The following is a 24,969-nucleotide window of genomic DNA, read 5'->3' as shown; positions in this document are numbered from 1 at the left end:
GTATAATAAAGTTAACGAGGCGTATTAGCAAGTGTTTTCTTTATAAACTTGTCAAGAGATAGCTGAATACCACCCTTTTATGTATTTGAGAAGATGACGAGGAGTGACTGCATAGAAGCGCACAGTTTTTGCATTATCAACAAACATCTGAATTTGAAGAAATGTACGAAAGTAGAACGTTCGAAAGTCCAGGGCTGCCTGTACATCATCTTAAATTGCATCTGTGTGTGATCGGAAAAGCAATTTTGTTGACTTTGTTGAATTAAGATTAACCGTTTCATATTTCTATAAACAACAATAATAAAACTATTTTCAGATAGTAAGTCTTTATATTTCAATAAAAAGATAACGACACAGAAATGAAATAGAAATTATTTACATGATTATCAATTTAGATATTATTGATTTATGGTTTTCCGGCACTGCTAGTGAAGAGTGAGATGAGTGCAGCTTTTTCTTTCTCTTTCTTACGCACAACATCAAGTGACCTCGCCATCCAAGTGCTTTTTCGGAGCTTGATTGGTCGACTTCCTACGTAACGACCTGAAAAATACACACAGGTGCGTTATGTTATAATGACAAGAAGTTTCCATTTTGTTCAGTGCTTGTTATAGATAATATTATGACCTTATGAAAGCATCATGAAAAAGGACACACCGTAATGACTAATGCAAGTCAGTGTATACCAGTGGCGAGGAGTAGAGGTAGGCTGTTAAAATCTGACAAATAGTTTTCATTGAAGTATGAATACAAAGTGCAGATGGTGTTGATTAGTTTTTAAAAATCAATTAAACCCTGCCTAATCCAAACCATAATAAATAAAAAACATTCTTTTATCTATGAAATAACTAAAATAATGATAGGTAGTTTGATTGGATTTTAAAAACTAACCAACACCATTTGCAATTTATAGTCTTAGTTCAATGAAAACAAATATGTATGACTGACAAAGTTTAGTGTGCACTATTTATGTTGAATCTTAACACCCTACCTCCACCCTTCGCCACTGTGGTATATCTATATTAATAGCACTTTATGAACAAGATTCGGTTCCAACCCAATATCTATGCGTAGAACAGTTGCGTCAGAAGTATCAAGGGGCCAAGCAGAGGTTAACGGAGAAATTGCAGGATGAATATGTAAGTATGTATCCTAATGAAATATGTAATTGAGTTGAAGAGCTCACCGTTCATTTCTTTCATGGCCTTGATGAAATCGGCAGGCTCTTTAAAGCTGATGAATCCAAAACCTTTACTCTTATTCGTCCTTTTGTCCCGCACCACTTTTGCTTTTGAGAATGAGCTGTATTTACTAAACGTCCTAATCTGAAATCATAAATAACCAACTTACTGTCAACCTCATTTTCATTATATCACAGACCAAAGAATTTGAACTGCATAGAAGGAGTCTTGTACAGTATTTATATTATGGTTAAGTTAGTAATCTATACAAATATTGAGACTGCTAAGTTGGCCTTTCTGATTTCCTAAATCAAGCAATGGCCGCCACTTTTTAATATTCATTGTGTTTATGCTGTCTACTTACTCACCATACAGTTGGTTATAAACGATTATACAGGATTTTTCTAGTAAATAATAATGCCAAAGTGTTGTATCATTGCCTACTTATCTACTCATTGTGATGGATTGTCTTTTCATACACCCTGGGAATTGGTAAAAAATGTCATTATTAGGAGTGTGAAGGTGCCTTCAAATGAACCTGCAATGCGGTCACTTGTAGCTGACCTAATTAAATAAACAAGCAGATCTATTCTAACATAACACTTAACTCAGTGTTGCCATATTTTTCTATGCTGATTATAGTACAAAGGCGTAAAAATTATAGTATTCTGAAAAATATATAGTACAGGAACATTTTTCGTCTTGAATCCTTTAAAATTATAGTATTTTGATATATTTGGCGTAAAATTTTAGTATTTTACATTATTCGCGAAATCATAATTATAGTATTGTACTATAATTATAGTACGGTTGGCATCACTGACTTAACTGCAAAATCATAATATGAAATTGTGATAAAAATGCTTTGATTTATTTAGTATGAAATAACACTTTTAACGGCAGTTCCACCGGGTGTGTTAATTAGATAACCACAAGCTGTCATGCTATTGTGACGTTAGTGAATGCGTACTGCGTAAGTGCGACATCGCACAGCCACGCCAAGCCAAGACTCGCCTTTTAGATAACCGTTTTGCACACAGTATACGTCCATAAGATATTGGGGTTATCTTGGACGGCGGTAATGGTGTTATAGTGTTACATAGTTGGAATAGACCTATAGGACCCCCTTTTTTTTGCTTTACTTTCACATGTAGACTTCATCTATATAAAAGAAGATTTTCTTCATCTGTCCCATATTAATAATATTATTCAATTAGTTTCTTCTAACCAATTCTTCATACAGTTTAAATTACAGAGTACAGATAAAGTCAAATGTACAATCGTAGATTCATTATTTAAGCAATAAAACAGTATAACATTGAAGGGAATCTTACAAGAAGTTCATCAGTGACGTCATTTCCAAGATCCCCACAGAATAACCGAAAGTCCTCTTCTTGCCACTCCAACAGAGACAGGTCCTCCCAGACTGTGCCACCAGCTGTTCTGATTATCTAAAAACAATGCGTTGTCATTAAAGTCTTTGACTTGCAAACAAACAAAAGCGTGTATGTTTCCTGAATATATTAACTGGTTCTATGGCTTCAGTGAGTTTTCTCACTCTACGAGGCCATGATCGACAGGCCACACATACAAATTTCGTGAGTTATCTCGTCTGACTTTAAACTCAAATTACTAGCCACTGTCGATTGATTTGCATGATCTAAAAAATTAAACACACAGTGACATCAGCTGTTTGAATAATTATGAAATACTAAGCGACAAATTATCAGTATTACAGCGATTTTAGCTCTATATTCAATGTATGTCGTTAAAAATATGCGGCCTGTCAGATCCTGTCATACCGTGAGGTATAGAAAAGGTTAATACATTTAAAAGATTGACATAAATATTCTCATTCTAATAAGACAAGAGATGCTAAATACAGCATTTTTTGGCATTTATACATCGTGAGATGTTCATACTAATATTTTAGACATTTACACCGTAGAAGTTGCATTAAATTAAGTATATTATAGGTCAGTAATCAATGCGTATTATTCGTAAGTAATCATATGTGAACAAGAAACCGCTTTTGCTCTTACTATCCCATAATTCCAGCCATATTCTCTATGCAAAATGTTCGATATAATATCATGTCTATGATCCAACATTTTTTTCATTCTATTCTCATCTTGTAATGGTTTCTAAAATAAAGACTATATTTTAAATCAACCAGAAATGATCAGGTTTTATAACTAACTAATTTTTAACATCACCTATCGATTTTCTCAATTTATATTCGATTGTCATCTAAGTCACATGTCGACGTAAAAATTATAAAACATGTGGGTGATTTGGAAAAGGTTTGGGCTAAGGGAATTTCTAAAAACCTTTGTCTTATAAATGAACTAAGTAGGTACCTATGCATGAAGCATTATTTATATTTTGTACATTTAAAATAAATGAATACGACAATCAAATTGCTATCATAGGTTGAATTTTCGTGACAAGTTGACATTTGAATAAATGTATTGCTGTTTTAGAGACATTTTTAGGTACTGATAACACTAATTATTTGTCTACGGTCATGTTCCTGTAAAATTTCTGTCAAACAGTCAGTTCTCATTTGATGAACCAGTTCGATTTATTTGAAACAGTTTGGTTTGAAATACTGGAATATACTTATGAAACGCACAAAGTGACTCATTTACCTTTCTGTTCTTTTTCTCCTTTTTGCTGAGTTTGTGGTGTGGATTGGGATTAGAAGTGGCTGCAGGAGGGTGATGCGTGGGAGGGTCGGGAGCGGGGGGCGCAGGAGAAGGAGACGGATGAATCATTTGAATATTGGCATTCGATTGGGTGTTGGTGTCGCTGTGTGTATGAGATTCTTTCACTTCCGCTTCTTTCGCTTTTTCCTCTTTTTCTTTAGCGAGCAAAGCAGCCTGGGCCTCTTTTTTCTGGAAATAAAACAAAATTAAAATTTTCATTTGACTCTTTTGATCATTTCTAAAACTTTATAGTGGTCTAACACTTGCGTTTTACTATTGAAGTTAGTGTTTTTTGTCAAGCCATTTTTCATAAATTCTCTGCATACAAAATACATTTAATTTGACAAAATCATTATTAACCTTTTGGCTGCCGTAAAAAAGGCCTTGACAGTACCTAACAGGCCAAAATATAATTTGCGAAAAAAAAAATCAAAAAACTACAACATCTCTAAAACATCAGTTGTAACACTTGACAAAATTCAAGGTAAATCGATGGAAAAATCATTAACTAATATGGTAAAATGTTTTAGGAACATTCCGATAGATGTCAATGCGTCCTATTTTGAAATTGTTTGATTTGACCAAATTATTAGTACTACTGAGATATCTCATATCTGGCGTAGCGAACTTGGACCATTTCACGAGATATCTCGTATCTGGTAGTGATCAGGTAAATTCGATTTTTAAAAATAATTACGTTTTGCCTGACCAAAGAGATTGAAAAACTACCGATTTCAATGTCGATATTTAAAAAAAAACCTTATTTTCTTGAGTTAGCGTTTTTAGCCAGAACGAGACGAGGATGATATTACAATAATTATATAACAGTCTCCTTTACGATGACGACTACAGCATTTAAAATTCTTATCCCCAATAGGTCATCAAAACATATTAAATTAATATCAATATTAATAAAAACAGAGCATATCGTCAGGTTATTTTAGATTTTTATTGAATACACTAATCTTACCAAATATACACCGGTGAAAATTTTTGAACCAATAACACACCAAGTGTTTCAAAAAATCAATCCAAAAAACTTGTAAATATAAAGAACTGTTGTCATTTAGTGTTTTACTAATTTTTTATATTTCGAAATTACTTACATATACCTATTTAAAACGAAAATTAAGACAGTTTTTACTGTCATGCTGAATTGTATACATGTACTTAGGAAATTGTAGGCAAGTGTTCGTGTTCTTGCAACCCCTCACAATAACCGCTGTGCGCCCATGTGCTGCTGATTTTGGAATATTCTGTCAAATAGCTAAATAAAATTCTTCTTTTTCTTCTTTTCGCCTTGTCCGATCTTAATAAGATCACATTGGGCCTCCACAGAGTGGAGGTATGTATTAACAGATTTGTTTTTACGAGACATGGATGTTAGCCACTTGCCCAACCTACTAGGTCCATACTCTGACGCAAACACAAATTGAAAAATATGTATATTTGCCAGACCCAGGATATGAACCTGTGACCCACGACGTCATAGGCCGACACTTAAGCCGCTCGGCCATCGTGGAAAATACAAATATTAAAATGTAGTAAGCGACATCGAACTGATTTTTTGACAGATGGCCATTAAGCTTTGGAATAATATGGAGTTGCCTAGAAAAGATAATTTTTAACATGTAATATCCTCGGATGTGTTGTCTTTCTTTGAAAAGATGTGCTGGTCAAACAAAAGCTCTTGCAGGTGCAAATACAGTAATCCTGCTCTCACATCTATACTCGCCTCATCATTCGCACAGCCATAAATCAAACCTTCTAGGAATGTCGATCCGGTGTTGTATTTGAAGACCGCGCAAATCTACTTAGCGACAGTCACACGTAACCTCTCGAAACGTATAAATATTTGGATGCGGCGATCGGCAAGCCGGTATAGAAATGACCAATTCGTAGGTGTTCGTATGCGTTCTGGCGTCTTCGACTCGCAGCCCGAGAAGCATGCGATTTGTTGATAGTAGCACTAGATGTTTTTTTCAAACTAAAAAGTCGCATTCAACCAATCTGCGGAGCTCCATTTGGCAACGTGTGTTTTGATGTGAGAGCCGGCTAACAGTCATCAAAAGTGGTCTTTACATGTGAAATGCGTGCATTCTTCAAAATCTTTTAACACATAAGCGATGTTCGGAAAAAATTTCATATACTTAATTCAGTCGCTGACTTTCGAGGTTTACGAGATAGAATGATGATGTGGAACTTTGCAATGTGATATAACCCGTGCACTGGGCATGTAGATATGCCAAAAAGAATCAAGTCCATGTTGCAATGGACATCCATCAGACACATCTAGTATAGTCATGTATACACGGATATTTATCATTTTCTTGAATGAAGTAAATGTTGTTGCGTTCATCTACCATTTTGGACGTGGCTACCGAGGATCGCCGAAGTTGACATCTGAATACGAATGGCCGACTCGTAGTGTGTGCGCAACTCAGACGGTGAGCGTCTTGCAGGCGGAGTCGCATTAGATTTGTTGCAAATATCACCAGATGTTTTATGTTTTTTCAAACTAAGATGTTTTATTCAAGCAGTGTGCGAAGGTCAATAAGATAACGTGTGTTTTGTGAATAAAGATTACGTCACATCGACGTATTCGACATGTTGCAGACGAGACGAGTTTAGATGTGCGAGCCGGCTAATGCAGCAAACTAAAATAACCATATTTTACACTTACTTTTGTCTTCTCCGATTTAGTTTTGTAAAGCTGCGGCGCACTAGACACAACGGCAGGGGTGGCTTTAGGTGGTGCAGGCGGTATCATGAAACCTGGCGGCATCTGAGGAAACCCTCCAGGGTGCCCCATCCCCATCCCGGGCATACGGCATCGCTGCACCTGTTGGGGGATCAACATAGAGGGCGGAGGCGGCGGCGGCGGTACGTTCCCGAACATCATTCCCATGCTGGGGTGATGCGGCATGTTCATCATCCCATCAAAAGGCATCCGAGGCCCCATCATGGGTGGTGGAGGGGGAGGGGGTATCATGGGACCGTTCGGTGACGGACCGTTCGGTGACGGTCCGTGCGGCTGTGTCTGCGGCTGGGGACCACGGTCAAGACTTTGCTGTGTTTTTTGATAAGTATTCGAGCCTATCACGGCTCTTGCGGGAGGTAGAGTAGTCGAAATTTCTGCTTCGAATCTGCAATGGAATGTCAAACCTGAACACCCGTCAGTGGGAGGCGATACATATTTAAAATATTTCACATTGTTTGATCGATGATAATTTTGTTATAAATACCTTGACATTTCGTCCTGCATCTTTTGAAATTTGTTATCGTCCATTTTGAATGTTTTTGCTATCTAATAAGTAAACAGTAAACGATTAAATTGTATATATAGTGTTAAATATTTTACGGTGCTTTATATAATGCGGGTAAAAGGGTTATTTTTTATTTCATTTACGTCAAAGAATGAAACCTAACCACAATTTTGTTTACGACTACGACCATCAACGTTTTACGACCATAGACTATCTGAGTCAGATAATCTGAGTATCTATCCATTATCTATGACAGTGTTGCCATATTTTGAAAGTGGAATTATAGTACAGTGCCTTCAAAATTATAGTATTTCGGAAAAATATAGTACGCGTTGAGTGACCTATAATTTTCTGCATTTTCAAAAAATTATACATGAAGGGTAATTAACGTCTTGTTTTTTTAGACAAAATTCAAATTTTAAGTCAGTGGCTTCCAACCTTTATGTTACTACGCCTCCATTTAAAAAAATCTAATCTAGGCGCCTCCCCCCCCCCTTATTTCATTAAATAATACAGACACCTTTTTAAATAGTCAACAATATACCTACCTACTTACTTACGAATACAAAAATGAAAAAAAAATAAACAAGGTTTTACTACTTACATTACATTAATTTTTGATGAATGTGCTTGTTTATTAGCACAATCAATTTCAATAGTAGTCAATCCAAATTCATCTTCGTTCATCAGTGGCGCACTCAGGATTTAATATTGGGGGGGACCTAAGGAAGAGAATGTAAATTAGTCCCATAGGCTTTTTTCTTCTTCACAGCCTAATTTCTCGTTGTCTATTGCACTTGGTGTACCTACACCATGGTCCCCACATCCTGAAACGGGCCCTCAGGCTAGGATATTTGGCGGTCCCCCTACTTACCGCTAAGATTAAAAGCAGTGTGAAACACTACATTAACGTTTTTCAAATTGTGTTTTAGTTCAAATTAAGGGTACTTATACAGTGAATTATTGGCGATTTTCAATACATCCACTTTAATAATGGAGCTGTCGAGTATCGACACATAATAATCAATTAATATAAGTAATTGAAAATGTTCATGGCCATGAAGTATAATATCGCCGCAGGCGACTTTTTTTACTATTAAAGCTAATTTATGATGTGCGTTTATCTCACTTATCTGGTCAACCCGACACGCCGGGCCCCCCACAGCCCGGACCCCAAGGCTAGAGCCCCGTCAGCCCTCTCCAGCCATGACCTACACCACTCCGGAATTCGGGTGGACACAGAGAATTTTTTAACAGTTCCATTAGGGATTGGGTTTCTAAAAAAACCTGACATTAGTGTTTCGAAATTTTTGTGTTAGAAATTAAAATCTAAGAAATTGTTCTAAAAAGGGTGCTGGAGAATTACAAATCATTTTTTTGCCAGTGTTTTTATTTGTCTAAGCCCAAAAGTTTATTGGCTTTCAATTTCAATGGTTAAAATCATTCTGATAATTTTCATGTTGGGTGCGCGTTTCAGGCTGGGTGCGCCACTGTAACCACCTCACTTCAGTGTGAAAAAGCAAACATTCGTACTTAGCTTCCATAGAAATGCAATTTTTTTTAAAAAATGCCTGTTTTTAAAGGTCTCGATTTGATGAAATTTACCATATAGGTCTAGTACAGGTTTTAGCACTGCGGTAATGTTTTCGAAACTATAGATTCCCTGTGTAAATAAAATAGTGCGTAGATATAATGTTAGGGTTTCTTGTCTTTGCGAGGGTAACAAATCCTTTAAATCAGTGCTCCGCAACCGGTATGCCGTGGCACACTGGTGTACCGTGAGACGATGCTAGGTGCGCCGCGGTGCAATAACCAAATCTGCGTACATGGCTGGTAATATATTTGAGCACCTGCATTAACTTCATAAAACAATGCAAGGTCAGAATGAAAATATATTGACGTGCTCTGATAAATTAGCAGAATTTAAAAATAAACTCGAACTTTGGCAGAAGGAGTTAAGATAAGGATATCGACAAATGTTCCAAAGGAACTACCAGACCACCATTGAAAACAAGCAATCAATTTTGGATCCGTCTCAAAAACATTTAGCTTTGCTGCAAAAGAAATTGAAGATCTTGGCATAAAAACAGCAAATGTCACAAAACACTTTTTTTTCAGGAGAGGGTAAAAACATAATATCTTGGTTGTGAAATTTTTTTTTATTAATTTGACAATTAGAAATTATAGAGAAATTGTATATGCACTATATGAATGTAAAAAAAATATTAAATTTATTTTGGTTAAATAGATATTTAAAAAAGAATGAGTGTGACATTTGCTGTTTTTACACAATTTTTGGACATTTGTTGTTTTTATTGCAAAATTGAAAAGATCGAAATGTAAATAGTACGACTAAAACTATAATTTTATTAAATAAAATAAAGAATATATATTTCTGTTATTTTTAAATCATAATACAACTTTTAATAAGGTTTGGACATATTATTTATCTATTAACAAACGACTTCAATGTTTCTAAAAAAGCAAGAATTAAATATTTGAAAAAATGTTTTAATCATGTGCGGGTTAATACTGATTAGCTTCATATTATTATTATTGATTTAATTTAATAAAACACATTTTTTAGTACCAACTTATTCCACTTTTAATAAATAAATCTGGACCGGCTTTGTCCGCCTCTGTTTTTCTGCCAACTGTTTTCAACAGTTGAAAATGTCTCTCTAAGGCGGGCGAAACCTATCCAGATTTCTTTGTGAAAAGTGGAAAAAGTACTAAAAAAATGTGTTTTATTAAATTAAATCATTAAAACAATGGATTTCCACCATGGATTGATAGTTAACACGAAAAATGAAAACCGATTAGCCTCGTCTGACACCTTCACTGCAAATTAAACGATACATTTATTGGGTTTTGTAAATATTTAGCTAATTTTAAAATATTTTTTTTTTTAGCTCCTTTCAATGGAACTAATCCACCATTATGTTGTTTTAAATGCAATCGTGACTTGCATTTGATTTTTATTCACTAGGTACATTGAATCTATCCCACAGCCTAGAGAGAAACTGAAATGTTCGCAAAGCACTTCTCCCTTACTAGCCTGGTCTATTTTGTACATTATTACTAGCCTGAAATGCCAAAGTTTTAACCTATATTTCATATTAAAAAATCTTTTTCTCCGGTCTCTTTAGATTTTATAATGAAGGGCCCAGAATTTTCCTTATTGCATCCAACTGAACAATAATGAAAGTCACCGTTATTTGGTAAAAACGTTGCATGGTTTTGTTCATTTTTCTCTTTCAAGACGTTTCAGATGTCTATGCTAGTAATATCCATGATAAAATATAAAAACAATCATAAGAAAACGTTATAAAAAGCAATAATTAAACGAATCAAGGATAATTTGACAGCTCAGACACTAAATTGTATGGAATGTATACTAACATTACTAACGCCGCCTGGTGATAAAAGTGTAGAACTACTGGACCTTTGCTGTTTTCACACAAAAATGCCTGGACTATTGCTGTTTTTAGAAAAGTGGCATATTTTTGAGAGCAGATTTGAGGGTCTTATGATTTTTTTAAAAAATATATCTTTGCACAGTTGTATGTAATCATACACAGGGAATATAGAAATGCAATAAAACGAAAATGGAAAAAAGTGGACATTTGATGTTTTTATGCCAAGATCTTCAATTTCATTAGTACTTTCATACAATCAATGCGACTGGATACGAAACCCTTTTGCAACCAATGCCAAAAATTCTATAGAAGCGCTTTTCCTATAAATTCGAGAGGAATTTGTTGAATTGGTAAATGACGGGACGCTAAAACTGAACTTCGCCGATGTTCCATTGGTTATTTTCTGGATTTCGATTAATAAAAAATATCCTCGGATTTCTGATAAAACTATCGCAGTTCAGTTCCCATTTTCGAGTCAAAAAAAGTCGCCGGCGCTATTTTACTAAGCTAGTATTAATATTTTAAAACATCTTATTGTAAGATACAATTTATTATTATTGTGTCAATACTCGACAAATAATTATTCCTAACCCGACAACTAACCATAATTATATTAATATAATATAACCATACGAAAAATTGCTAAACATAAAATCAATACCATTCATTTTACCTCGAACACTATTTTAAAAATGCTATTTTAGAGTACCACGCTGTCTTCAACCTTAGCTATAAGTAGGGGGGCTGGCCAAAAATCTTGGCCTGGGGTCCCCTTTCAGGATATGGGGTCCATGTTTTGGTGTATAAATTGTTTTACGTGTGGTGTGCCGCGGAATTCCGGGAAGACCTTTGGTGTGCCGTGGGTGGGAAAAGGTTGCGGAGCACTGCTTTAAATGAGCCTAACATTGACGGAGCAGCATCCATACAAATTCCTCTATGATATTTTAGATTGTTCTAAATATGAAGAAATATAATCAAAAACATCTTGTCATGTCGTACGCTCGGTGAGTTCTTTGCAGCATATATTGATCCACTATTTTGTTTTCATTTATGAAACGAAAACCTGTGAGGTCAACGGTAGACGCGTGCGATCGATTCGGCAACATCGAAATCACATTAGATCTTTCATCGGCTTTCATAATTTCACGAAGGACTTTTTCGGTTTTCGCTATTTCGCTGATTTTACTGCTTTTATCATTATTTTCGCGGCGCACTTGCAACAAGCCAGCGGTGCACCGGTTAAGAACCACTGGTTTAGAGCCACAATATTTATGCTGAATTCCACCGAAAAAAATGTTTTTTTTTTAATTTACACCACCACTAACTGTGGTGGGCATGGCCCCCACATCATGAATGTTTGGCGGGCCGCCTTACCTATCACCAGGGTTAAGGGGAATGTGATGTTCTACAGTAGTGTTCCCAAATGGTATTCCGTGGATTTATCTATATTGTTAAATAATTCCCTTGAATTCATGATTTGTTGGACCTCATATCATATTATCGATCGTTATCATACTATGAACCACTGGTCGCGACCCCCTCTTGTGGTAGCCAAGTAGCATTCGACCCTTCGATATTGGATAAATAACCATTTTTATTTTTCTAGAAACACTAAAAATAATTTTAATATAAAATGATACACGTGAATTATTATCATGTAGTTACGTATATCATATTTTCATCATACTTCATATTTTTTATGTTTTGATGAAGTAGTATAGCGCCACATGCGATTTTTTTTTATAATATAACAAATTTCTTATGTGTGTTTATCTCAGAATTAGACGAGCCGCCACGCCGGGCCCTCTTAAGCCCGGGCCCCCAGGCTGTAGCCCTGTCAGCCCATGGTGGTGGGTGTAGTCGTACTTTTCGCCGAATTTTTATCGTCGATTTTGGGTTTTTTAATAGTAAAGTTCCAAAATATTAATTTAAAATGGAAAAAAAAGTATTATTGCATTTAACTTATAGGTACACAAACCTACCCAACAGAACACAGCCTAATTTCTCGTTTATCGGACTTTCGTCTATTGCACTCGGTGTACACCACTCCGGAATTCGGGTGGACACCGAGAATTTTTTGACATTTCCATTAGAGATTGAGTTTCTAAAAAAACCCGACATTAGTGTTTCGAAATTTTTGTGTAAAAGTGCGAAAATCTAAGAAATTTTTCTAGAGTGCTGGAGAATTTCAAATCATTTTTTTGCCGTGTTTTTATTTGTCTAATCTATTGGCTTTCAATTTCAATGTTTTTGGGGGGGGCAAGGCCCCTTGCCCCCCCCCCCCCTCCTGGGTGCGCCACTGTCGTTCATTGACAAATGGATTATATCATGGACCCCACATCCCGAAGCGGACCCCCGGGTCAAGATTTTTCAACCACATATGTAAAAGCTGCGAAACACAGCATCGCCGCAGGCGACTTTTATGCTATTAATAAAATAATGTGAAAAGTGCATTAGCAAACTAACCGAGAACTCTGGCGTAGAAATTATTTAAAAATAATGGAGACACGGCGAACTTTTTTTTGTCATTTTGATTTCTTAAGCTCCAATTTTTTATGAATCCCTTCACTTTGTTGTTTTAAATCAGTGAATGCATTAGTGGTCCTTGGATTGATTTATTCACTCAATTTTTTAAAAATTTCAACCAACTAGACGAGTTTAAAAACAAAATTATCGTTCCTAAACAAATTTGCCTCAAATGTCAACACTATGATTAATTTGACCCTTTTATTTCAATTTTTTACGAGATAACCATTGCGCTTCGCAATAGTATAGAAGTGAGGGATTATATAATTAGTCTCCATATTTGCAGAAAGATTTGGAAACAACCTTTTATAGAACTGGTTTTTTGTGTAGTTTATAACTAGCGGCCGTTTTATAAACTAAGCATTTGCAAACTGCAAACTTGTGGCTACGTTAATTGTGTTAAATTTTTCGCGCCTCCCTTTGCAACATTCCGCGCCTCAGTTTGGAAATCGCTGTGTTAAGTAATTAACGTCACCTTTTTTAGACATGCAGATTATTTTTTTTTGCTTCTCACTGATTATTTTGGCGTTGTTTTTCTTCTATTGACTTCCGATTTCTCAAAATTTTGTATTTTGGGCGTACTATACTTGTTTTTATATCGTACATAGTACGCAGACGAAAATTATAGTACAAATACTATAATTATAGTACGGTTGGCAACACTGAACTACGAACTATCCAATGCTGGCAATGTTGAAATTGAAAAATTAAAGTTGTCAACCGTACTAGAAATATTAGGTAGGTATACCTACATACTATTATTTTGGTCCGCGTACTTACGATAAATGATATTTCTGTACTATAAATTGGTGCAAAGTATTGTAATTTCATAATAGATGAAAGTTTGACGAGCCGAGAAAAAAATAGGTAGATAGTAATAAAACTCCCATTCTTGATTTAATTGACTGGTAAGAATTTTTGGTCTGAAGAGGATATAAAAAAGGGTCTCAGAATTTCTGAAAATATCTCCGTTATTTTGTTGAGAAAAAAAAACCCAAACGGATGACAACACATACTATAAATTCGGTGACTAAAAGATGGCAACACTGGTCCTCCAATTTACCCACCACTTTTATCCGACATCTTGACGTTTCAGCTTTTATGTTATTTTGCTGAGATTTTCTTTCAGTAAAATGTCTGACGATGATGAAGATTGTAGAACAATTTGGTGTGGAAATTTATCTGAGAATATCACGCACGATGTGTTTTACGAATTATTTCTGCAGGTATACCTAGATACTGTCTTCAATTCTAATATTCTTGTTGATAGTGTTTTGTTTATTTATTTTTTATAATACTTATTTATAATATATCACTTATTGAATTAATTTGTATTACTTATAATAAGATTAGCAACAGTCCATGTGTAAATTATAAATAATGGATAAGGATACAGTACCTACTCAATATCGTTTATATGGTTGTGTTCTTATGAAACCTAACCTAACAATCTACTGTAATACAGAAACGAGTAGTTACCTACCAAAGTACCTAGTACCTAAAGTAGGTAAATAAGTCTTTCGAAGCATTTTCCGGTTTTGACTCCATCTTATAACTGTATAATAATATTATGTTGTGTAAGTTTGTACAAGAGGAAAGAATAATTACATTTATACTTGACTCTCCTGTTACTTACCAACGAACATTATAAAAATGTTAGGTTTATATCTCTGAGATCAATAAAATTTCATTGAAATCTTCTCCAACTTCTGTATTAGATAGTTCACCTTAATTTTTCAGGCAGGTCCTTTGGATAAAGTAAGAATTCCGAAAGACAATGAAGGCCGCTTCAGAAACTTTGGATTTGTGACCTACACCCATCAAGAATCTGTACCTTACGCCATTGATCTTTTCCAAGGGACCACCCTTTACGATCGCAACCTGACTATGCGAATGCAAAAAGCGCCAGACATTCAGAGAGGGCGAGAAAGATCCGACAACAAGATGGGCAACTTCCCAGATTTCTCACCTCAACCCGGCTACCCAACGTCCGATGACATGCCCCAAATGGACCAAAACGTAGTGCAGCCGTTTATGTCAATGACAAACCAGCTGATGATGCGCGGGATGCCTTCCATAAATAACTATCCTTACAATGACTATCCTGAAAACTTCGGCTCGTATGATAATCAACACGGGAACACTAATAAACTAAGCATTGCCAGTCTACAAGGACAGTGGTCTTCGAGAAGTTCCGGCCGCGATAGAGATAGGTCTGATCGACGGCACGAGCCTTACAGTAATCGAAGCCGAGAGGATTGGCGCGGCAGGGATAGAGGAAGGGATCGCGATTGGACTGATAGAGACAGGCAGAGTAACGATAATAGAAACAGAGATTATCGGGATGACCACAGAGATCGAGGTAGGGATCAAAACGATAGGCAGAGAAATCGTAGGAATAGATAAGTCAATGCTTAATCTGTGGCCTAATGCTGAATGTTTTATAATAAAATAGAACTATTTTTATGTACCAAAATAATTCGTCCACTTTGAAGAGATGAAGACATGGTCTATTATAGGTTTTACACATGCATAGTTTTACTGTTGCGAACTAGGGGCGGCAGGTTATATGAAAGTATGGTGAAGCAGGCAAGTGTGGTGAAAAAGAAAGGTGACGCAGGCTGGTAATCAATTTGCGGAAAAATTTCCACATTAACATTATATTATTATATGGGTACGTTATAATGACCAAAGTAAATCCTCCGTGATGCCCTGCATTTTTTTTTATCGAATCGCTATTTCTCGTAAGTTGTCGGCTGTTGTTGGCCTGCTTCATTCAGTTGTATGAGAAAGCCGATTCTATGCCCCTCTTTTTATTTAATACCTCTATGGTTGTGAATATAAACTTTCGCAACAATAAAAGTGCATAGTAGCAGACACTATTAAAAACTGTATGCGTAAAACCTATGCGAAATTAGCTAAAAGCATCTCATACAATGGGACTATCGATGTTCCACTATATTATATTAGAGATAATATGTATGAATCAAAGATGTTGAAGAAAACCTTATTCTATGGGTAGCTCTAACTCTTTGATATGAATGTTATTAAGTATAATAATATTGGCACTCAGCATCAGACCACAGACAATCTTGTACAAATTTTACATACCATATTTCTTGACAAATTCCTTTGATGCCATATTACACCGCTGAACGATTATAACTTGTTTTTATGAAAATGAAATAAACCAACAAAACATGAGAGAATTGGAATAAACCAATCCAAAATTTTATGTACTGAAATCATAAATAATATTCTAACTGTTGTAATACAGTGGAACCGCCCGGAATTCAGGTTTTCCCGCTATTTGGGTATAGTTTCTGCAGTTTCGTTTCATTATATACATTGTGGCTTACTAAGTTACCATTTTTACATTTTGGTTTCCCGCAATTTGCATCAGAAATAATCAAAACTCAAATAAAACTACATAGTAAAATTTAAAAAAATATTTGTACACATTCAATTCAATGTATCATTAGAATGAATTCCAGGTATGTATGTGTTGTATTTATATATATTTATAGACATATCTGCAGTGTCCAAGACCAAGGTAACAACGGGATTTGATAAATTGTTGTTTTGTGTTATTTTTTTTACACCCATTCCAAATAATGTCTCGTCAAAGAAAAATATTGTCAGTTCTAAATAAGGAACATTCTCGAAAAGGTGAAAGAACACATTGACGTAATATCGTCACTGTTCTGGCAGAAGACACTAATTTGAAAAAATTACATATTGAGTTAGTTATACCAAAATGTTCCTTATTTCAAACTTTACCGTCCGGAAACCTTCTTAATAAATAAAAAATCTTTATTTTAAAGTCATCCTTTTTACGATTCCTTAATAAACTCACATGATAGACCATTTCAAACATTTTAACAACTTCAAAGTCAAATTACTCAGAACTAGTATTCTCCAGTTAGTATGTTCTGCCAGAACAGAGACGAATGTTTAATAGTCAGGTCGTGAAACGAAACTGTAGACTGATGGTAGTGCTAGTTATTCTTCATACTTTGAATGCAATATGTTAAACTGTTTGTAGAAAATGATGATTGTTGCATATAGAAATAAATGGTAATAATTTGAACGAAATATGCTATCGAAAATCTTCATTTATTGCGAACAAGTTACCACATTGCAATCGAAGATAATCAATATTTAGCAATACTATCGTAATTCGTAACTCAATACCACGGCCTGAATATATTCGGCCTTGCTCCAATCAATAATGTTTAAAAAAAAAATATTACCCCCAATATAATTTACCTTTTACCTTTATTTACATTTTTTGTCAGTCCCTATAAAAATGTAAAATCGGGTTTCACTGTAATTCAGATAAAAACAATCTAGATTAATAATCTCTGTGTGCACAATCTGTCTGCTATTAATTGATTTCTGACCCAGGTATTGCATAAATACGTTTTAGTGTATGTACTTCCATCAGTGTCAAAGGGTGGAGGTAGGCTGTTAAGATGCGCCATAAATGGTGCACACTAAACTTTATCACTCATACATATTTATTTTCATTGAAATAAGACATAATACATACAATAATTTACAGTTGGTGTTAGTTAGTTTTAAAAATTCAATTAAACCCTGCGAATCCAAGCCATAATAGATAATAGTCAAAAAATACTCCTATATCTATAAAATATTTAAAATTATGCAATTAAATCATACATAACTTTGAATATTTTATAGATATAATATTAATTTTTATCTATTATAGTTTGGTTTAAACAGGGCTTAATGAATTTAAAAAAAATGAACCAACAATATGTGTAAATTGTATTCTTAATCCAACGAAAACAAATAACTATGAATCAAAAAGTGTGCACAATTTTGTCATATCGCCTAAAATACACCAAAACCATTATGGTTTGGTTAGGCAGGATTTAATTGATTTTTAAAAACTAACCAATACGATCTGTTAATTGTAGTCTTAGGTCAACAAAAAAGACGTATGACTAACAAAGTTTAATGTGCGCTTTTTATGGCGGATCTCAACAGCCTACCTCCACTCTTCGCTACTGACTTCCATAATACATTGTTCTTGTCACATTGGTGAATATAATAAAATATTTTTAAGTTAAGTACCTAGGTAATAAATAAACAATTTCTCATATCGACGGCTTAATCTGAAAACCGGCTAGCTCCACTTGGGAAAATTGTTTAGGAAGGTGAAAAAATGTAGTATTTTAACTATTGAGGGGAATTTAACAATTCCCTTCAAATTTTTTTTTACAAATAAGCTGCACTATGAATAAATACACTATTTTAGCTTTCCTTTTATGTAGAAAGAAAATTTATGTAAAGAGCGGAGTTGTTCCATTTACGACATTGTAAATTTGGTACCCGTATTTGGCTGTTTTGTGTGGAGAATGATAACGCATTTATTTATATGTGTGAGCGTACACAACATGCTTGATAACAAAGTGCCATCAAAATTTCATTTTCGGTGAAAAGTGCAGTTAATTGCTTTGCAGATTAAGTAGTCGATATGTATTACCTATTTTTTGGCGTAATGTAAAAAAAAGTACCTAAGTATGACATAGTATTAAATATTTTTACTATTAAAATTTTCACACAAAATTTTTTTTTTTTTCAAAAAAACACTATTCTTTTTATCGTTACTTTTAATAGGTTCTACAAAAACATGTTTCTTTTGATTGTGTAAATTGGCTAAAGTATTGCAATAAATATTTATTTGCAAGCTGAAGGATTTATGTCCAACTTCAAGTAAGCTGCGATCAACCACCAACCATATTTGACTGAAGACACTGAGGCGTTACAAATTAAACAACAACACGTGTCTTCCACCATTACAAAGAAATACCTACTCAATTTCCCATGCGTCATGGTCTTTTTTAGGTACCTACTCATTTTACACTCATCGTCAAAATATTCTCCTACTGCGCAACAGAATCTATGCCTCTGTTTAAAGCGTTGGGATTCACATTGTCTCTTTCTCTCATTCCTACGGCAGGCTGTGAGTGATGCAATTCGAATCAATCATGTGGGCTTCCTTGTGGTTAATTTGAAAATTACTCACGTATGCTAGTTAAGGAAATAAAAATAGGAATGGTAAATGCTGCCTTTTCAAAATGTAAATGGCCTCATATTATATTACAACTTAGTAAATGTACACAATTCTCACAACTCAATACGTGTGGAGTGATCGACTGATCGATGCATTGAACATAGGTATCTGGCTTATGTAAAGACACAAGGGAAAAGGACAAATGGAAAACAGAAATTTGAGTAAGTATTGAACTTTGTAAATATATGATACTTACGGCCTCAGCAATCGGGGAAGTAAAGGTCGTTTCCTGAAGGCAGTTATGTTGCTCATTGAGATATAGTGCTGATGATGATTAATACCGTCATCTAATCCAGGCTTGGGCAACTAGCATAATATGGAATATTAGTCTATGTGGTCAACCTTTTTCCCTTGAGGGCCAAAATTAATAGTGCAAAACAGCCACAATAATAATATCAATTTGATGGAATAGCAACTATAGAATTCATGAAAATTAGCATATGTACATGAAAATAGGCTGAGAGTCTCAGATCAGGCCTCAGGGCCCATAACTGATTTAGTCATTCTTGAAAATAACACTGAAAATCTATAACATCCAAAGTTTGTGTCTTCTTTTGGAGATAGAGTTTAACATCGTGCCTACAACAAGTCGGTTAGAAAATATTGTATTGTGTGACTTCCTTGTTGTAGTAGGTAGTTATCTAATTCATGTATATATTTCTTTGTTTTTTTTTTATTTATATAAGTATACAAATGTGCATTATTGAGGAGACGTTATGCTCTCAGGGGTGATTCCCATCAGCCATCAAAGGAAAAATCCATTAGATGGCAAATATACAAAACTATTTTTTTTAAAGTTGTCTTAGTCAAGCTTATCCAATATTCAACCAGTGGTTTAGTGGAGTCATCGAACCAGTACTATGCAAACTCCAATACTCTTTCTAACACTTTTCATACTATAAAAATATATTACACACAACTTCAAATCTCATGAAAACAGACAATTATATTAATGCTTTCTTTAATTTGGGAAAAAAAATCACTTCATCCAGTGTTTATTTTATCTATCACCACACACCACTTTATAGGTACAACTGCAAGTATTACTTTATCTGTGTAAGTTCTGAAGTTTACTGGTACATATTATCCTCGTATACTTACTTACCAATTTGCTAGTAAAGCTCCTCTTGCGATCAAAATATTCTGTTTTATTTCCAGCAGTGTATTTCCTATAATAGTGGGATCATTATGCCAACAGAGAACCTAGCGGGAAAATACAAAACTTGCTATTTGAGATTTTTTTGGATAATTTACAATTTCAACTATTAATTAATAAATACGTAAGTATCTGAAAACATTAAAAAGATTTTTTTTTTTAAGTCAAAGATAAACTTACAATTTATTGTAATAAAATGTAAATTTGTTGCAGGGTCACATCTTATTATTACATTATATTTTATGGTCATATTTATTATTAAAAGTTAGTTTATTAAGTTTTCAATTTTTTAACGTTTAGATTTTTGACTAATTCATCGTTTTAATATTTTTTATATTTATTTTAAAAAACATCGATTTTTATAAAAATAGAAATGTGTATAACTTGAAATCCTTTTTATTTATATCAAATTTTATTTTAGGTATGGTCCCAATATTGAAGCTTGATTTGATATAAATAATAAATGGCGGGAGTTTTGAACTTATTTCGAATGATTAATGAAATTAGTTGATTTTATGCAAATACCGAAATTCAATTTACCTCCCGCCAAGACTTTATCTTTTGACGTATTGTTTTTAATCTAATTCAAATATCATCACGCTCCGCTGGCATTTCCGATCGATATTATAACTACCGGCACCCACCATGCAAAGTGGGCTGACTGGCTGGGACGGCTTTCGATGTGAAGAAAAGGTTTATATTTTTATCGACCCTTACAACAAACAACAAGTTATAGGACAAAGGTGAATGAATTCTGATTTTATTGGAGAGGGAAACATTATTTTTAATCACCGGGCTAGCCATTCCGCTTTATGGGTTTTATTTCGATATTAAGTACCGACTACTATTATAAGAACACTAAAGCTACACTTAAAATGCACTCAGTTATACCATACGGTTACATTTAAATTGTACGTAAAACATTTCGCCGTGAGCTTTCTATCGGAAAGGACCTATACTATACGGTATCCAATTTTGTTAGATTCAATATAAACATTAATTCAATTTTCATGGCGATTTTGGCAAAATTCAAGAATGAAAACCTAATCTAACAAATAGTCCAGTATATCGGCTATTTTCAAAATTTGTTTGCCGCTGGCTTCCTGTAAACCAACAAGAACCGTGTTTTATTTAGACATGAATTTTGTCTCAGTAATATACGACCCAAAGAGGTTGGACGGTCTTTAATATACGACCATATATTTCCGATACAACATTTCACGGTAAAGTGTGATACGGCGAACTGCATACGTACAAATTGCAGGAGACGATACCATACAGCTCGTACCTACGTGCGTGTACAAATAAAATACAGATGCGGCCGCTGAGCAAAAAAAGATTCCATATTTCTACGGAGTTCGGTAAAAGTTGGGACGGGGTGCTGAAAAATATGTTTTCATTACACACTATTAAAAACGAAACAAAGGGTGTATGTATTTGTCTAAATGTACATAAAACTTGAAAATTACTTGACGATTTGGCTGTCGGTCAAGCGGCTTCACAGTCCATCCCTCTCGACATTCAGTGGCGCGCAGAACATATTAGCGGAAACCCCAGCTACTGACACTCGTAAGTCCTTTCCGACTGTTTCCGACCCTCATTCTAATCAGATATTTTAGTTGAGGTTGTCAATTTGTATGACCAACATGTCCATGTGGCAGAGAACTACAGGATGCAAACCACATCCTCTGGGAATGTCCAAGAATGTGCTCCGAGAGGGAAGAGATGCTTAAGTCGGTCCAACCAGCTGTTGGGCCCATCAGGCCGTCCGACCTGATCGCCACCAAGGCCAATAATTATGTTGCATATAAAAAAAATGTGGCGTCTTATAACGGACGTGAAGATCTCTTCACATAATTTTGTTTGTCCGTATTGTTAGCTTTTGTTTTTTGTATCTTATATTATAATATCATTAAATTCATTTATTTCTGTTATGTCTCCGTGCCTTTCTCTCCCATGGCACTTTTTATTAAAATATGTCAATCAGTAAACTCAGTCAGACCTCACTTGACTTCGTTATCTGCTCCTGAGACATTACCAGGCGTAAAAAACTGCTGATGCTTCACACCAAATGTAGGGTCTCGTGATACGCTCGATTAAGACCGAGTGTGGTGCGGAGTGGGTTGGTTTGGAGGGGTCTATGTTTGTGTTGTCAATTTGTATTTTACCTGAAGTGTGGGAAAGTATTTACTATCTAGCAATCGCAAAGGATGAAGTTAGGCGATTTAGATCTGATATAAATAATGCGCACTATGCTTTGTCAGTCAAACGTATTTGTTTTCATTGAACTAAGACTATACTGTGTTGATAGTGTTTGTTAGTTTTTAAAATTCAATTAAACTCTGCCTAATCCAAGCCATAGTAGATAATAGTACAAAAATTTTCGTTTATCTATAAAATATTTAAAATTATCATATTAAACCATATATAATTTTAGATATTTTATAGATATAAGAATATTTTTTATCGATTATGGTTTCGTTAAGGCAGAGCTTAGTGAATTAAAAAATAATTACAAGATTTCATTTTGATTTCCATAGTAACGCACGTATATATTAATAATTTAGTTGCTAGGACTACTCCCTTAGCAACCAATAATAGTCTTTTACTTTTTACGGATTTTTCTGAAATAACTTTCCGTATAAAACAGAATTAACTGAAAATTAATTCAATTCTGCTTAAAGATGGCTAAAAGTATTAAAAGAATGCATGGGCATCTTGTTATGATATATTTTAAAAGTTTCAAATGTCTAGCTAGTCGGGAAGTTAGTTAAAAATCGATTGCAAGATTTGTACTGGACAAACAACCACCGGACAAACAAGAATACGAGCTAATAAAAACGTTGTAAAATAACCAACACCATCTGTAATATTATGTACTTATTCTTTATGCAATGAAATCAAATAAGTATGACTGAAAAGCTACCTATGCATTATTTTTGTCGGATCGCCCATCATAGCTAGGGTTACCATACGTCTCGGTTTCATTGGTCTCGGTGTGCTGAAAAAAGTTCATTCGAGCGAGAAGTACGACTGGTACAATAAATAAATAAACCAATTTTCCACCCCCCGCCACTGCTGTCTAGTCTCTATTGTCAGTAAGTAAGTATTGACGTTGACCATGAATGGTGTTACATAATTATTTTTTAATTTGTAACATTTTTTTTTTAAACAACCTTTCTCCTTGACAATTAATAATTATTAGTTAAAGATTTTTTAAGCGATTCGAACGTTTGGTATTACTCAAAGTTGGTCTCCCATCTTCTAGTTGACAATCACACATTTGTGGATTTTTTAAAATGTTAGACGTTCTCGTGATTTAACTCATAAAATTGTGCGAATTCATCCACTAACTCGTTATGAATTTCATCAATGTATTATTCGGGGCCCAGGGCTATAGTTTCTTTAGTTCTGAGGGTAACTGGCCCTGTAGGAACCCAGACAGGAACGCACCGGACCCCAGCTCCAGTTCGTGACATCCCCAAAATTATTGTTCAGTCTCGTGGAATAATAAATTAATATCGCGACGCGGTTTGTGAATTATAAAAATGTTAGTAAATTTGCTTATATTATTTTAAGTTTATACGAAACTTCAAGCACTATGTTATGTGACCTTTTTTTAATAAAAGTTTTTTGGTCCTTATAAATGCTTTCCTCGGAATAATTTTCGCCATACACCACACTGAACCGGAGGCTGTTGCGTAGATTGATGTGCAGTGAAAGTTACTATTTTTGTAATTTTGATTACTCATTTTTTATACCATATGATTATATATGTAGGTATATATGTGTCGCTAGATTTCAAAATCAGCCAAGTCCATAATAGATGAATAGGAGAAACACAGCTTTTTGTTTTCTCAAGTACACAGTCACAAGAGTGAAATTTTATATTATTTCGGGTATAGAATATTTAAAATTAATAAGTTCCACATTTCTATAATGCAGAAATGTTAGAAAGCATTAGTTCTTCAGGAATTCACAAAAAAGTAAAAAATACCTAAAGGTGGACTTGGCTGATTTTGAAATCTAGCGACACATATATATTATATATTCTTACTCTTAAGGTAAGAGAAATCCAAAAAATATGAGTAACGCAACGTAGCATGGAAAGCTGCATGCTGAACATAACGCGGAAAGACCACAAAATACAATACTACGTATACGGAGGCAAACAATTAGAGTTCGCTAAGCAAATTAAAATTAAGCAATAGGCTTGACATGTCACTCGGCGAGAGGACAAATGCAGTCATATACCACACCGATTACAAGAACGCCCTGAAACCCGCTGGATATACGAACTAACAAATTTCGGTTGATGTAGGTACGTGTCAGTTAAGAACTAAGGCCGAAAATAATGGAGCTATAGGGAGGCCTTCACACAGCAATGGATCGACCCGGCTGATGATGATCATGAATTATATTATTCAAAATAATTAATTAATTATCAAGAAAACGTTTAATACCAATCTAATATGTATTACGTATTTAGGAAGATATTAAAGTGATTGTTAATGCATGTTATTTTCTTTTTTCCATACAATGGAAAAATAATTATTACCTACTATTAGAGTTGAGTATTTCCCGAGAAAATCTCAATCTCGAGATTCAGT

The 24,969-nt window shown here is 34.6% G+C and overlaps 2 protein-coding genes across 3 annotated transcripts; one reads left to right on the top strand and one right to left on the bottom strand.

The window, feature by feature from the left end:
- Nucleotides 1–317: 317 nt before the first annotated feature.
- On the bottom strand, nucleotides 318–7,371 carry LOC147078611 (uncharacterized). 2 transcript variants are annotated; one of them, XM_085960250.1, is made up of 6 exons: nucleotides 7,135–7,371; nucleotides 6,573–7,054; nucleotides 3,833–4,078; nucleotides 2,516–2,632; nucleotides 1,187–1,325; nucleotides 318–543 (listed from the first exon to the last, which is right to left on the bottom strand). In XM_085960250.1, exons 2-6 carry the CDS (start codon nucleotides 6,879–6,881, stop codon nucleotides 407–409), a joined length of 948 nt encoding a protein of 315 aa, XP_085816376.1. In that variant the 5' UTR covers nucleotides 6,882–7,054; nucleotides 7,135–7,371; the 3' UTR covers nucleotides 318–406. The 2 variants fall into 2 exon arrangements, with proteins under 2 accessions (XP_085816376.1, XP_085816375.1); XM_085960249.1 differs by having other exon boundaries at nucleotides 6,573–7,035.
- A 6,797-nt stretch (nucleotides 7,372–14,168) lies between these two features.
- On the top strand, nucleotides 14,169–17,479 carry LOC147078610 (uncharacterized). Its single transcript, XM_085960248.1, has 2 exons — nucleotides 14,169–14,326; nucleotides 14,841–17,479. The coding sequence occupies exons 1-2, from the start codon at nucleotides 14,234–14,236 to the stop codon at nucleotides 15,504–15,506; spliced, it is 759 nt and encodes a 252-aa protein (XP_085816374.1). The 5' UTR covers nucleotides 14,169–14,233; the 3' UTR covers nucleotides 15,507–17,479.
- The last annotated feature ends 7,490 nt before the right edge of the window (nucleotides 17,480–24,969 follow it).

Source organism: Rhyacophila brunnea, unplaced genomic scaffold (assembly GCF_057557595.1).
Source record: "Rhyacophila brunnea isolate RB1 unplaced genomic scaffold, BYU_Rbru_1.0 scaffold_11, whole genome shotgun sequence".
In the NCBI taxonomy this organism is placed as follows: Eukaryota; Metazoa; Arthropoda; class Insecta; order Trichoptera; family Rhyacophilidae; genus Rhyacophila; species Rhyacophila brunnea.
Note: the sequence above shows the minus strand (reverse complement) of the source record. Positions and strands in the feature narration are given on the sequence as shown.